We start from the raw sequence: 14578 nt of genomic DNA, 5'->3' as shown, positions 1-14578 counted from the left end.
ACCTTAAATTACATGCAATTGTAGACAGACCAGAGCGGACCTTTAATGACATGCATTTTAATTGACGCAAGCAATGGTCTAACGTTAGCTGCTAACTAAGTTATCCCACATAACTAAGCTAACTAGCATTAGCTGCTAACCCTGGACACGCTCAAAGCGGACTCCACCACGGCACTAGTTCCATTCGTGAGGAAAGGGGTGGGTTATATTGACGACGCTTGACAACAGAGGTTTAAAGATAACTTCATATTTATTGGTTATTCGTTTCTTTATATTGGGCATCCAGTTTCTATCTCCGTGTTCAACTTCATGTGTTGACATTCGAGTGTGACATCATCGCATATGGCAGCTTATACGCTCAAAACGCAAACCGTAAACAAAATCCGGGGGGGGGGGGGGCTGGCTCTCTTGCGCGTTCTCGCCCTTTCTCGCTCTCTCTCTACATTCAATGATTTAAAGTAGCCAAACGTTACAGTATAAATACTAACTGGATAGTTGATGATATAAACATTTAATTTCATTATCTGAAATATTCTAAAATCATTAAGTCTGTTATAAGCCATTATCCCTTTGTGTTTTTATTATTATTTTCTCACAGTAGTGTGTGTATATATGTATATATATATATATGTGTGTGTTTGGCTAAAGTGGATAGAAAACACAGTACTGTGCAAAAGTCTTAGGCACCCAAGAGTTTTTATACAAATTGTCTTAGATGTAAATACTGTTTTTATTAGTGTGTCAGTAGACTACTCTTAGTACATTTTCATTTAATAATTTTTTAATCTTCATGGTTTAATAATGCAAACATATGTTGCAGGGACTTATTATAATCATCATATTGGCGTGACTGTATGCATCAAAGGGTTAAATCAAGCATTTTTAAGTGCTTTAGAGCAGGGGTTCCCAAACTTTTCAGGCCGGGACCCAGAAAAGAAGGCGTCAGAGAGCCGCGGCCCAATGCACATCGTCAGTCTTTTTTTTTTTTTTTTTTTTTGCCAGGCGACCGATTTTTTAAGCCAAATATCACTTCAATCCTATTAAGTTAGTTCAAGTTAGTTATTCATTTATATGTGCTATTTATGTGAGGGATAACTTGTTGCAAAGTAATAATGATAATAATAATAGCCTCATTAAAATACTATTGTTGCTTCGGTTGTTTTCAGCGTTTTATGTGCATAATCTGTTATTTAGTTTGAAATGTTCGTTGAAATAAGTCGATTTTTCGTTTTTGTTTATTTATTAAGTTAATATAAAACCATAAAGTCACATTTTAGAATACAATAGAATATAATTTTAGAATACAACTAGAAACACTGTCCTGGCCTGCTTCTAAGTTCAGTGGCCTGATTTTGGGAAATCATCTCGCGGCCCTCCCGTGGCTGCTCGCGGCCCACCTTTGGGTCGCGACCCCGACTTTGGGAACCACTGCTTTAGAGCAGGGGTTCCCAAACTTTTCAGGCCGCGACCCAAAAATAACGGTGTCAGAGAGCCACGGTACATTTTTTTTTCTTTTTTATAATTTTTTTTTCTTTTTTTTTTCTTTTTTTATAAATGGAAATGTATGGTTGAAACATGCACACGTTCAAACGCACACACGCTAATAAGCATTGGAGGCTTTTAAAATATAGCCCCAGTCAGGCCACTTTTTAAGCAGGGGGTCTGGGGGTCCCCCACCAGGACATTTGTGGTTACAAAGACTTCATTTCCTGCATTCTGGTGCAGGATTTTTTTTTATTTGTACCCTTTAAATGCCAGTGTTTGTGATGGCATCACAAATTATTGTTAAAAAACAGGCTAGCATATGTATGATTAGCAACAACACTGATTTTGATGGATTTTCAGTTTTTTTTGTAATGTCAGATTGAAAATAATACAATCTTTTATTCAAGTCAAGTCAAGAGTTTTATTTGTCACGGATATACAATGAAATGCGGGTGGTCTTGCCCGCAACGATGTGCAATTGGTACAACATATAATAGAATCCAATACAAAAAATGTGTGCAATAAAATTGTGCAATAACAGGTAGCAGGTAACAATACATTTGTGCAATAACGGGTAACAGTTAACAGTAGTAGTAATAGTAGTGCAATACACTGTTACTGTTGCTAATACTAATTTAAAGTGGCCTTTCCTTTTGGCAATAAGTGAGGGTGCGTGCGGCCTGAGTGTGTGCCCGCTCATGCTAAAGTGTTACAGTGGTACTCAATGTTCATTGTTCAGGACTCTGATGGCCTGGGGGAAGAAGCTGAGCCTAAGCCTCTCTGTCCTAGTAGCTGGGGTTCGCAGGCGTCTGCCTGACCTCAGCAGCTGAAACAGGCTGTTATTGGGGTGGTGGGGGTCTTTCATTATTCTGCAGGCTCTGGATTTGCACCTCTTGTTGTATAGAACCTGCAGGGGAGGTAGTGCAATACCCGTGGTACGCTCGGCTGAGCGCACCACTCTCTGTAGGGCCTTCTTGTCCTGTGCCGTGCTGTTTCCATACCAGGCAGTGATGTTTCCGGTCAGGATGCTCTCTACAGCTCCTGAGTAGAAGGACTGGAGTATCTTCCCCGATACTCTGAACTTCCTTAACTGTCTCAGGTGGTAGAGGCGCTGTTTCGCCTTCTTTACTACTGTGTCTATGTGTGTTGACCATGTCAGGTCCTCTGAGATGTGGACCCCCAGGTACTTGAAGCTGCTCACCCTGTCCACGGTAGCCCTGTTAATCATCAGTGGTGTGTGCGTCTCCTGCTGTCCTCTCCTATAATCCACGATCAGCTCCTTGGTTTTACCAATGTTCAGGAGCAGGCTGTTGTCCTGGCACCAGCGTTCCAGTACCTCAACCTCCTCCCGGTAGGCCTTCTCGTCGTTGTCCGAGATCAGCCCCACCACCACCGTGTCGTCTGCGAACTTCACTATGGAGTTGGAGCTGAACTTGGCCACACAATCGTGTGTGTAGAGTGAGTACAGCAGGGGGCTCAGAACACAGCCCTGGGGGGACCCGATGCTCAGGGTGATGGTGTTGGAGGTCTGACCCCCCACCCTGACCGCCTGGGGTCTTTCGCTCAGAAAGTCCAGTACCCAGGCGCTCAGGGCGGAGCTCAGACCTAGCTCGATCAGCTTGTCCACCAGTCTGGTGGGGACTATGGTGTTGAATGCTGAGCTGTAGTCAATGAACAACAGTCTCACATAGCCCCCCTTCTGACGGTCAAGGTGCGAGAGGGTGCTGTGCAGTACCTGGGAGACCGTGTCGTCGGTGGACCTGTTTGTCCTGTATGCAAATTGCATAGGGTCCATATCACTGGGGAGGGAGGCACAAATGTGGTCCTTGACCAGCCTCTCGAAACATTTCATGACCACAGAGGTGAGTGCCACCGGTCTGTAGTCATTTGGACATGTTGGGGAGGGTTTCAACTTCAGCCCTGAACATAACACCACATATACATTTTATAATTCTAACCCTTTAAATGCCAGTGTGTGTGATGGCATATATTTGCAATATATCAAATGCAAAGTAGATTTTTCTGGGGTGGATTATTACAGGCTAGCATGTGTCAATGATAAGCAACCACAGTTTTTTTGTAAGGATCCCGCCTCAGAGAGAGAGAGAGAGAGAGAGAGAGAGAGAGGGAACTTGTAAGTCGCGTTGGATAAAAGCGTCAGCTAAATGTAAACTTGTGTGAGTTGCAGTGATCTCCTGGTTGTTCCCCACCTAGGTTATCCAACTATTGCGTTGCTGCAACTAGAAACACTGTCCTGGCCTGCTTCTAAGTTCAGTGGCCTGACTGCAAAAAAAAAAAAAAAAGAGGAGAGGTAGTATTACCAAGTATTTTATTTTTGTACGACACACTTTACACACGGCGTGTTTATTTAATAGTTTTTGAGGCGTGCTGTCCTATAAATGCCAAGTAATAGTTGTTTCATGGACCAAGACCACAACAGTCTCCTCTCCTATAGCGTCAAATGTTTTATCTGCTGACAAAGCACAATACCTGTTGGTTTTTAGTTCACTCATTGTTCAGGGAAACACATTGTTAATGACATTGACGGATTGTGAATTTTGTGATTGACTCAAATTATACTTATTTGGAAAAATAAATATAGTCACTTTATTTGAAGAGTCAAAACTGTTCTCTTGGCTTTGTTTTGTTCATAGTAGTAACGCTCATGTCATGATAAATCTGGTTAGGTCAACTACAGGAATATACATTAAAAAAAATTATAATACAATAAATATATATATAGTATCGGTATCGACCATGAGGAGCAGAAAGCTATTGGTATCGATATCGGGGTCAAAAAATCTATATCGTGCACCCCTACTCAAAACGGGTGTAAAAGCTGTTCAGCTCGTCCGGTAAGGAGGCAGCGGTGTTAGCTTTGCTGCTGGAGACCCCTTTCAGGTCTGTTACTGTGTGTAGTGCCTTCTAGGGCTGGGCCATTCTTGCTAAAATGTGAATCACGATTTTTCTCTCTAAGAATTGAGATCACTATTCTCTCGCGATTCTTATTTTTTCAATAAAATCATTTAAAAAGTTAAGTTAAAAACAAGTTAAAAAAAGATATATATAATTAATTAAAAAAAAATTAGAAATGAGATTGCATAGGTCTATGAATCGAGATTGCGATTTCTTTTTTTCGATTATTTGCCCAGCCCTACACTATGAGTCATTGCTGCCTAATTGTTCTTCAATCTTGACTCTGTAATCCTTTTTAGCTCCTGTGATCTCACTGCAGAGGTTGTACCTTGTTCTGTTCTCCTCTCTGTCCCCGGATGTGTGTGCTGTGACCCTTTCTGTTAGAGCCACCTCTTCTCCTCCTCTCCTCTCTGCCACCTCTCCTCCTCTCTGTTAGAGCCACCTCTCCTCCTCTCTGGTAGAGCCACCTCTCCTCCTCTCTGTTAGAGCCACCTCTCCTCCTCTCTGTTAGAGCCACCTCTCCTCCTCTCTGTTAGAGCCACCTCTCCTCCTCTCTGTTAGAGCCACCTCTCCTCCTCTCTGTTAGAGCCACCTCTCCTCCTCATGCTAGAGCCACCTCCTCCTCTCTGTTAGAGCCACCTCCTCCTCTCTGTTAGAGTCACCTCTCCTCCTCTCTGTTAGAGCCACCTCTCCTCCTCTCTGTTAGAGCAACCTCTCCTCCTCTCTGTTAGAGCCACCTCTCCTCCTCTCTGCTAGAGCCACCTCTCCTCCTCTCTGTTAGAGCCACCTCTCCTCCTCTCTGTTAGAGCCACCTCTCCTCCTCTCTGCTAGAGCCACCTCTCCTCCTCTCTGTTAGAGCCACCTCTCCTCCTCTCTGTTAGAGCCACCTCTCCTCCTCATGCTAGAGCCACCTCCTCCTCTCTGTTAGAGCCACCTCTCCTCCTCTCTGTCAGAGCCACCTCTCCTCCTCTCTGTTAGAGCCACCTCTCCTCCTCTCTGTTAGAGCCACCTCTCCTCCTCTCTGCTAGAGCCACCTCTCCTCCTGTCTGCTAGAAGGTCTTAAAGTATACATCTATACATAGCCTTAGACTGCCAGTTTATAAACTCTTTATTTGAATGTTTCTGTCTCTCTCTGTTCCCCAGATCCACCCCCTATCCTGCTGCCCAGCAACCAATAGAGACATGGAGGAATTGAGATGTCATTCCTGTGACCAGTGTGGGGAGAGCTTCAAGACAAAGGCACACCTTAAAAGACACCACATGGTACACACAAGAGAGAAACCTTACTGCTGTGACCAGTGTGGGAAGAGCTTCAAGACAAAGGCACACCTTAAAAGACACCACATGGTACACACAAGAGATAAACTTTACTGCTGTGACCAGTGTGGGAAGAGCTTCAAGACAAAGGCACACCTTAAAAGACACCACATGGTACACACAGAAGATAAACTTTACTGCTGTGACCAGTGTGGGGAGAGCTTCAAGACAAGGGCAGATCTTAAACAACACCATGTGATACACACAAGAGAGAAACGTTACTGCTATGACCAGTGTGGGGAGAGCTTCAAGACAAAGGCATATCTTAAAAGACATCACATGGTACACACAGGAGAGAAACTTTACTGCTGTGACCAGTGTGGGAAGAACTTCAAGAGAAAGGAAAACCTTAAACAACACCACATGGCACACGTAGGAGAGAAACCTTACTGCTGTGACCAGTGTGGGAAGAGCTTCCAGACAAAGAGAAATCTTGAAAGACACCACATGGTACACACAGGAGAGAAACCTTACTGCTGTGACCAGTGTGGGAAGAGCTTCCAGACAAAGGCAGAACTTAAACTACACCACATGGTACACACAGGAGAGAAACCCTACCTCTGTGCCCAGTGTGGGAAGAGCTTCAAGACAAAGGCAGAACTTAAACTACACCACATGGTACACACAGGAGAGAAACTTTACTGCTGTGACCAGTGTGGGGAGAGCTTCAAGACAAAGGCACACCTTAAAAGACACCACATGGTACACACAAGAGAGAAACCTTACTGCTGTGACCAGTGTGGGAAGAGCTTCAAGACAAAGTCAGATCTTAAAAGACACCACATGGTACACACAGGAGAGAAACTTTACTGCTGTGACCAGTGTGGGAAGAGCTTCAAGACAAGGGCAGATCTTAAACAACACCATGTGATACACACAAGAGAGAGACCTTACTGCTGTGACCAGTGTGGGGAGAGCTTCAAGACAAAGGCACACCTTAAAAGACACCACATGGTACACACAGGAGAGAAACCTTACTGCTGTGACCAGTGTGGGAAGAGCTTCAAGACAAAGTCAGATCTTGAAAGACACCACATGGTACACACAGGAGAGAAACCTTACTGCTGTGACCAGTGTGGGGAGAGCTTCAAGACAAAGGAATATCTTAAAAGTCATCACATGGTACACACAGGAGAGCAACCTTACTGCTGTGACCAGTGTGGGGAGAGCTTCAAGACAAAGGCACATCTTAAAAGTCATCACATGGTACACACAGGAGAGAAACCTTACTGCTGTGACCAGTGTGGGAAGAGCTTCAAGACAAAGGCATATCTTAAAAGACACCACATGGTACACACAGGACAGAAACCTTACCTCTGTGCCCAGTGTGGGAAGAGCTTCAAGACAAAGGCGGAACTTAAACTACACCACATGGTACACACAGGAGAGAAACCTTACTGCTGTGACCAGTGTGGGAAGAGCTTCAAGACGATGGGAGCACTTAAAAAACACTACAGATGGCAGAGGACACCATGCAAGATGCCAACCTTCTTATCGAGAGCAGTTAGGGGTTATGTGTCTAGCTCAAAGACACTTCGACACACTGCCCAGGACGAGTTGGAATCTAACCGGAAACCTTCTGATTACCAGACGACCGCTCTACCTCCTGACCCACTGTTTAAGCAGGTGGTTATATCACTGTAATTATGTGTTTTAATGTAAATCAAGATATGTCGTATTAAGAATAGAAATTGGAATACTAATATTGAAAGGAATATCCGAATGATTAGGAGACAATTCCTAAAGTTCAATAACATTGTTTATTACAATATGGATTAGGGCTGAACGCTTAATCAATTTTAAAATCGAAATCGTCATTTGAAATTACACGATTAGCAAATCGCAAAGCCTGCAATTTGGGATACGTTATACAGCGAGTCTGATTCAAGGTTTTTTCTTGCGTGCCAGTCATGCTTACCAATCAGAAGTGCTGTGCTCTCATTGCTCACCAATCAGAAGTAGCCCAAGGTAGCTACGTATACGCCCAACAACAACAGCTCGTGAAACGCCTGTGTGTGAAGACGTTACAGCAGGGCTCCAGAGTGTGCCTATTTGTTCGTATTTTGCAACCCAAAATAAGTCTCTGCTTTTTTCCCTGCACTGTTTCTATGTGCAATGAAAACTCCAATGCGTCTAACAAGCTTTGCATCCTCGTCATTCCTGATGCCCACGTCGGGGTAAACTAACGTTAGCCGTGGCGCTAGCTAACCCTGCTCACAGACGGAAAACAGCGGAGTTTCAATAGTAGGGAAAGGGGGGCGGGGCTGAGCCTGTCTCTCTCTCTCCCTCCCTCCCTCTCTACTGTATGTTCAATTAACGTTTAAGCAGCAAAACTTTACACTAAAAACGAACTAGATAGTAGTTAAACATTTTACTTCATTAGCTGAAATATTCTAAAATCATTGAGTCTCATTCCCCAATATTTTCCAAAGAGTTCTCTTGGAAGACTTATCTTGGAACTGACTGAGACCGAATCAATGACAAGTTCACTCTGAGTCCTCAACACGCTGGTAATATGTCTTAAGTGTCTCAAACGATCACACCTGTGATATCTGCGTTGGGAAATGGCATTATGTCTCAAACGAGAAAGTGTGTGTCCCCGTTCAGGTCATTTGCATACAAAACAACGGCTCCAGAGCTCCTTATAAGGCAACTAATGATGCAGCCGCGTGAAAATGGAATGGCGGAAGCGCTTTGCGAGTCTTGCGACCCATCAAAATTAGATTAGATTAATGTATTGGCATCATATATATAGTACAGCTCGTGGCACACCTGCCGCAGCGCGTGTGCGCACACACACGCACGCAGTACTGTATATGAATGAACTTTATTTAACAGATTGCAGAATGGGTACAATACAGTACGACTCAATACACACAATTGTTAAGGGGATGCAGACCAGATAAAGACGTTTGTCTTGTTTACATAATATATATATATATATATATATATATATATATATATATATATATATATATATATAGCCTACGGCATAATGAATGAACGCAGTATAGGCTTATTATTCCATTAATGACTTGTTTCATTAGGATTTAGTAGATACTATATATATGCTCTGCCCTACGTACAGTATAGATACAGTCTGTATACATACAGACTGTACTTGTACTGTACGTAGGGCACAGCATATATATAGTATCTACTAAATCCTAATGAAACAAGTAACTAGAATATATTTAGCCTATACTGTTCATTCATTAGACACGTAGGCCATACTGGCGCACACAAGACTTGTTATGGAATATTAATGCAGTCTATTTCCAAGTGATTAGCTTTAGTTCTTATTTATTTATTTATCCACTGTCATTTCAGTGTTGGTGTATAGGCTATATAGTGTATTTCAATATAAGTTTAATTGATTAATGATTATATTCGAAGGAATGCAGGTTTATAGCTATATCAAACAAAGGTCTGTCCCATTGTATACCAATCAATGGGATATATTGCATGTTGACCTGCATTCCTTCAAATGTATAATTAATCATTAAAACAGATATGTAAAAAATAAGAAATACAAATTCCACAGAAGGCATTAAATAATTATTATTTTCAATCATTTCACAATAATTGCATAATTGTGTTTCAATATCTGAGTAATTAAAGTAATTATACATTTGTCCAAAATAGCTGGTTCAGATATGGTTAATCCAGCTGCCCTGTGATCAGATGAATCCATATTATTTATTTTTCCGACATCAAATGCGTAATTTCTTATCGTACAAATATTATCATATTTATTTTAATTATGATTAAGTAATTAATTCCAAGGAGGCCTGTAGCGTTGACATGAAGGAATCACTATGAGAACACAGTCTGTCAAGTTAATACAATTTTCAATTAGTCAATCAATCATAAATCTGCTCTCAGCCACGGTCAAATCCGATCTCAGGAAAATTTGGGGAATCGTACTACCAGCCCTAATATGTCTTAAATGGGCAGAAATCTGCCTAAGAGGAAATGTTTGGTCGTAAATCCGTTCGGGAATGAGACCCATTAAGTCTACTATAAGCCATTCTTCCTTTCTCTGTGTGTGTGCGCAAATTGAATCGCAATATCTGTCAGAAAAATCACTATTAGATATTTACCCAAAATCGTGCAGCCCTAATATGGATCCATACAGTTTGTGAAGTAAAAATGCTCTTGTATCAGTAATAGAGTGGGGAAGAAGGGAGGAGAGGATAAAGAGCAGGATAGAAGAGACCGTAACACAGTAATGTTTTAGATCTCTCACAGACGAAGAGAGTCATATTACTTTATACATATTTAACCTCTTCCACCCGATGGGACCGGTACCAGTCCCAAAATGACATAATGGTCATAAATCAATATTTCTGGACTGTTCTATAAAACTAGCGATTTTAATTTCAAACGTATTCAAGTATAAACATCATGAACATGTCAACAGCATTCAGAATGTATATTATCATCAATACATTAGTTTAGGAATAGGTTAAAGTGCTATATAGATAGATTTTCCTCTTTGGAATGTCTGTATAATCCGGGAGAGGCGACCATTTTGCAAAACCTTGAACCATGGGAATTGTAGTTTTTTGCGGCCATTTTGTAACGGAGATCCATAGGTCTGGATCTGCGTTGGAATTTTGGAAAACTACACTTCCTATAGTTCTATGGGGTTCAGAGTTCTCTATGAATTATTTCAATAACTGTTATTATTCGGGATAATTCTACCACAAAAGGTAACGTTTTTGAAATTTGAAAAGGCAGTTAGTTTCTTTTCCCTATTGTTAGCATTCAGCAACAATTAGATTTGAAAATAGTTTCAAAATGGTGCCACCCTGATCAAAATAAAAAAGCGACTGTACATTCAGTAGATTTCATTATCTGTTCTCATGCACGCCTGGTGATACTAAATCAAAATTGAACTCGGGCATTTGAAAGATAATATATGTATATATTAGTGCTGTCAATCGATTAAAATATTTAACTCGATTAATCGCATGATTGTCCATAGTTAACTCGTGATTAATCGCAAATTAATCGATTTTTTTCCCTACCTTAAACGGATCTTTTTCAAGTTCCAAGTTTTAATACTCTTATCAACATGCGAGTCAACAAATGCTTGCTTTATGCAGCCATTTAACACAAAAGGATGACCCTCATGCATTGCAAATTTGCATCAAATTCAAAACAGAGTGATGCACAAAATAACTTAAGAGAAAATAATAATTTAAAACAATGAATAAAGTGTGCATGAAATAATAGGGGAAAGAAAACGTTAGGAACATGTTACATTCACCCACACAAGGGCTGAGTAATCACACCCCCACCCCCTCTCTCTCTCACACACTCTCCCAGCTCTCTTTCTCTCTTGCCCCTTCCTCATCTCTCTCACCCCCCTCTCTCTCTATATCTCTCACACACACACACACACACACACACACACACACACACACACACACACACACACACACACACACACACACACACACACACACACACTTCAGAAAGAAACATAGCATCAATGAGAGCATCAATAATACACCTGAGTGAAGTCTAGTTAAAAAAAATAGTGGCGTTAATAGAATCGGGCAATAATTTTTTTTTTTTTTTTTTACTAGACTTCACTCAGGTGTATTATTGATGCTCTCATAGATACTATGTTTGTTTCTGAAGTGTGTGTGTGTGTGTGTGTGTGTGTGTGCGTGTGTGTGTGTGTGTGTGTGTGTGAGATATAGAGAGAGAGGGCGGTGAGAGAGATGAGGAAGGGGCAAAAGAGAAAAAGAGCTGGGAGAGTGTGTGTGAGAGAGAGGGGGGGGGGGTGATTACTCAGCCCTTGTGTGTGTGAATGTAACAAGCTCCTAACGTTTTCTTTCCCCTATTATTTCATGCACACTTTATTCATTGTTTTAAATTATTATTTTCTTTTAAGTTATTTTGTGCATCACTCTGTTTTGAATTTGATGCAAATTTGCAATGCATGAGGGTCATCCTTTTGTGTTAAATGGCTGCACAAAGCAAGCATTTGTTGACTCGCATGTTGATAAGAGTATTAAAACTTGGAACTTGAAAAAGATCTGTTTAAAGGACGACTCCACTTTTTTTGGAAATTAGCTTATTTAACATCTTCCCTGGAGTTAGACAAGAAGATGCATACCTTTTTTGTTTCTGTGCGTGCATTTTAGCTTTGGGAATAGACGCTCTGTTAGCATAGCTTAGCTTCATCACTGGAAGTGAGGCAGGACAGTAGCCTTACAGTGCCTTACAGTGTATTGCAAGGTCTGACATTGACCAAACTTGATATGCATGACCTTGGTGGGCTCTAGGTCAACTCCTGAAAAGGGGGTCAATGTCAGACTTTGCAATCAAAAGTTAGGGGGCTAATAACCCTTGCCATAATTTCAGTGCGCCCCCTAACCTTTGATTGCAAGGTCTGACATTGACCCCCTTTTCAGGAGTTGACCTAGAGCCCACCAAGGTCATGCATATCAAGTTTGGTCAATGTCAGACCTTGCAATACACTGTAAGGCACTGTAAGGCTACTGTCCTGCCTCACTTCCAGTGATGAAGCTAAGCTATGCTAACGGAGCGTCTATTCCCAAAGCTAAAATGCACGCACAGAGACAAAAAAGGTATGCATCTTCTTGTCTAACTCCAGGGAAGATGTTAAATAAGCTAATTTCCAAAAAAAAAGTAGAGTCGTCCTTTAAGGTAAAAAAAAAATGAGAAAAAGAATTTGATTAATTTGCGATTAATCGCGAGTTAACTATGGACAATCATGCGATTAATCGAGTTAAATATTTTAATCGTTTGACAGCACTAATATATATATATAAATGTGCGAATTGGCTATAATAAGGTAATTTATAAGCCTCCTATTCTATATTCTATAATAATATTGCAAATAGCATTGGTCGGATGGGAGAATTCAGTACAGTATACAGAACCTTCTGTTTAATCATCTTCCCTTTATTCATTTCCTTAGATGTTCTGTACACATGATCTCAAGGAGGTACTGAACGAGATCAGTGGCAGTTTTTAATGTTTGGTCATTATTAGCATGGTGTTATTCACTGTCAAAAATGCAAAGAAAAATCATAATTCATATTCTCCTTTGTTTCATCACAATTTAAGCAAGCCTAGTAATAGACACAATATTTCTGACACTGTGAATACATTCCCTGAGGTCCATAGATGTCCCTAGATACCAAGAATGTGCAAATGGCTGTTTACATTAGTGTCAGAAGCAGATACTGAGCAGAGACGGGAGTCCATGTATGGCTATAGAGTGACTGAGAACATGTACAGAATATGTTCATGTAAGGATGTGTGAATAATTTTTCCTCCTTACAATCACATTGTAGGAGTCATACGGTAGGTTTAGTTTCTTTAATAGTTGTCATACAGAAGTACAGAATACTTTTATACAAAATGCGTCTTACTGTTACGCTCCAGAGACTGTGCAAGACAAGATAAGTATGAAATAAAATAACATAGTATAGCATGTGAATTAGAAGTAAAAAAAAAAATGAGGTCACAGTGTTCAGTATAGACATATGTACAATGTTCGATGCAGAATAGACGTAACTGAGTTACCATATAATATACAATACTATGCAGTGTACTAATATACAATACTATATAGTGCAAGGCAGAAATGGGATGAGGTGCAATTTAGGTACAATTTACAGTAGGTGTACGAGTTGTAGTGCAAATCCTTTATCAATAAATATAAAGTGTGTTTGTGTGATCTAAAGTGTGGAGAGTGGGTGCTGCAGTGTGTTGTTTGTTTAAGTGAGTGTGTGCGTGTGTGTGCTGTGTGCATTTGATGGTTGTTGCATAGTATTTATTGTTCGTTTAGCAGCCTGATGGCCTGGGGATAGAAGCTTCTTCTGAGTCTTTCTGTGCTCGCCTTAAGACTCCGGTATCGCTTGCCTGACCGCAGCAGTTCAAAGAGGCAGTTGTTCGGGTGGCTGAAGTCCTTGATGATTCTCTTAGCCTTCCCCCTGCACCGCTTGTTGTAAATGTTCTGGAGGGTGGGAAGCCCCCCTCCAATTGTGCATTCGGCTGAACGTGTCACTCTTTGTAGTCTGCTACGGTCTTGTGCAGTGCTATTCCCAAACCAGGAGGTGATGTTGCCAGTCAGGATGCTCTCTATTGTACATGAGTAGAAGTTCCTAAGGATCTTCTGACTGACTTGGAACTTCCTTAGGCGCCTGAGGAAGTAGAGGCGTTGTCGTGCCTTCTTCACAACACTGTCAATGTGTGTGGTCCATGTCAAGTCCTCGGATATGTGGGCTCCGAGGTACTTGAAACTGTTCACTCTCTCAACCGGTGCCCCGTCGATGCTGAGGGGGCTGTAGTCCTTGACCCCCGACCTCCTGAAGTCCACAATCATCTCTTTTGTTTTGCTGACGTTCAGGGACAGGCAGTTCTCCTGACACCACTGTGACAGATTCTCTACCTCTTCCAGGTAGGCCCTCTCGTCGTTGGCAGAGATCAGGCCCACCACTACTGTGTCATCAGCAAATTTGATGATTGTGTTGTTGTTCCTCTGTGCCACGCAGTCATGTGTGTACAGGGAGTAGAGGAGGGGGCTCAGAACACAGCCCTGGGGGGCCCCTATGTTGAGCGTGATGGATGAGGAGGTGCAGTTGCCTGCTCTTACCACCTGGGGTCTGCCCGTCAGGAAGTCCAAGACCCACTGGCAGAGGGTCCATATCATATAAACATCAGTAGCTATTCTCTATATTTACTAACTGCAATTAAATCTGTTTATTATCTATATTTACAAACCGGTCAAATCTGACTTTTCTCTATATTTACTAACTGAGGTTAAATATGACTATTCTCAATATTTACTAACTGCAATTAAATCCGACTA

The 14578-nt window shown here is 41.5% G+C and overlaps 1 protein-coding gene across 1 annotated transcript in view; it reads left to right on the top strand.

Moving 5' to 3' along the window:
* LOC311241652 (uncharacterized protein) overlaps nucleotides 1-5765 on the top strand; it is a gene marked incomplete at its 3' end in the record, with an annotated part of 36504 nt that extends 30739 nt beyond the window's left edge. The window contains exons 4-5 of the mRNA XM_084330528.1: nucleotides 5545-5664; nucleotides 5760-5765. Of these exons, the coding sequence (XP_084186654.1) occupies nucleotides 5545-5664; nucleotides 5760-5765 (126 nt within the window). The remainder of the gene's footprint in view (nucleotides 1-5544; nucleotides 5665-5759) is intronic.
* Between the last annotated feature and the right edge of the window lie 8813 nt (nucleotides 5766-14578).

This window comes from Notolepis coatsorum, assembly GCF_963971535.1.
Source record: "Notolepis coatsorum genome assembly, chromosome: 15".
NCBI classification, from domain to species: domain Eukaryota; kingdom Metazoa; phylum Chordata; class Actinopteri; order Aulopiformes; family Paralepididae; genus Notolepis; species Notolepis coatsorum.
Note: the sequence above shows the minus strand (reverse complement) of the source record. Positions and strands in the feature narration are given on the sequence as shown.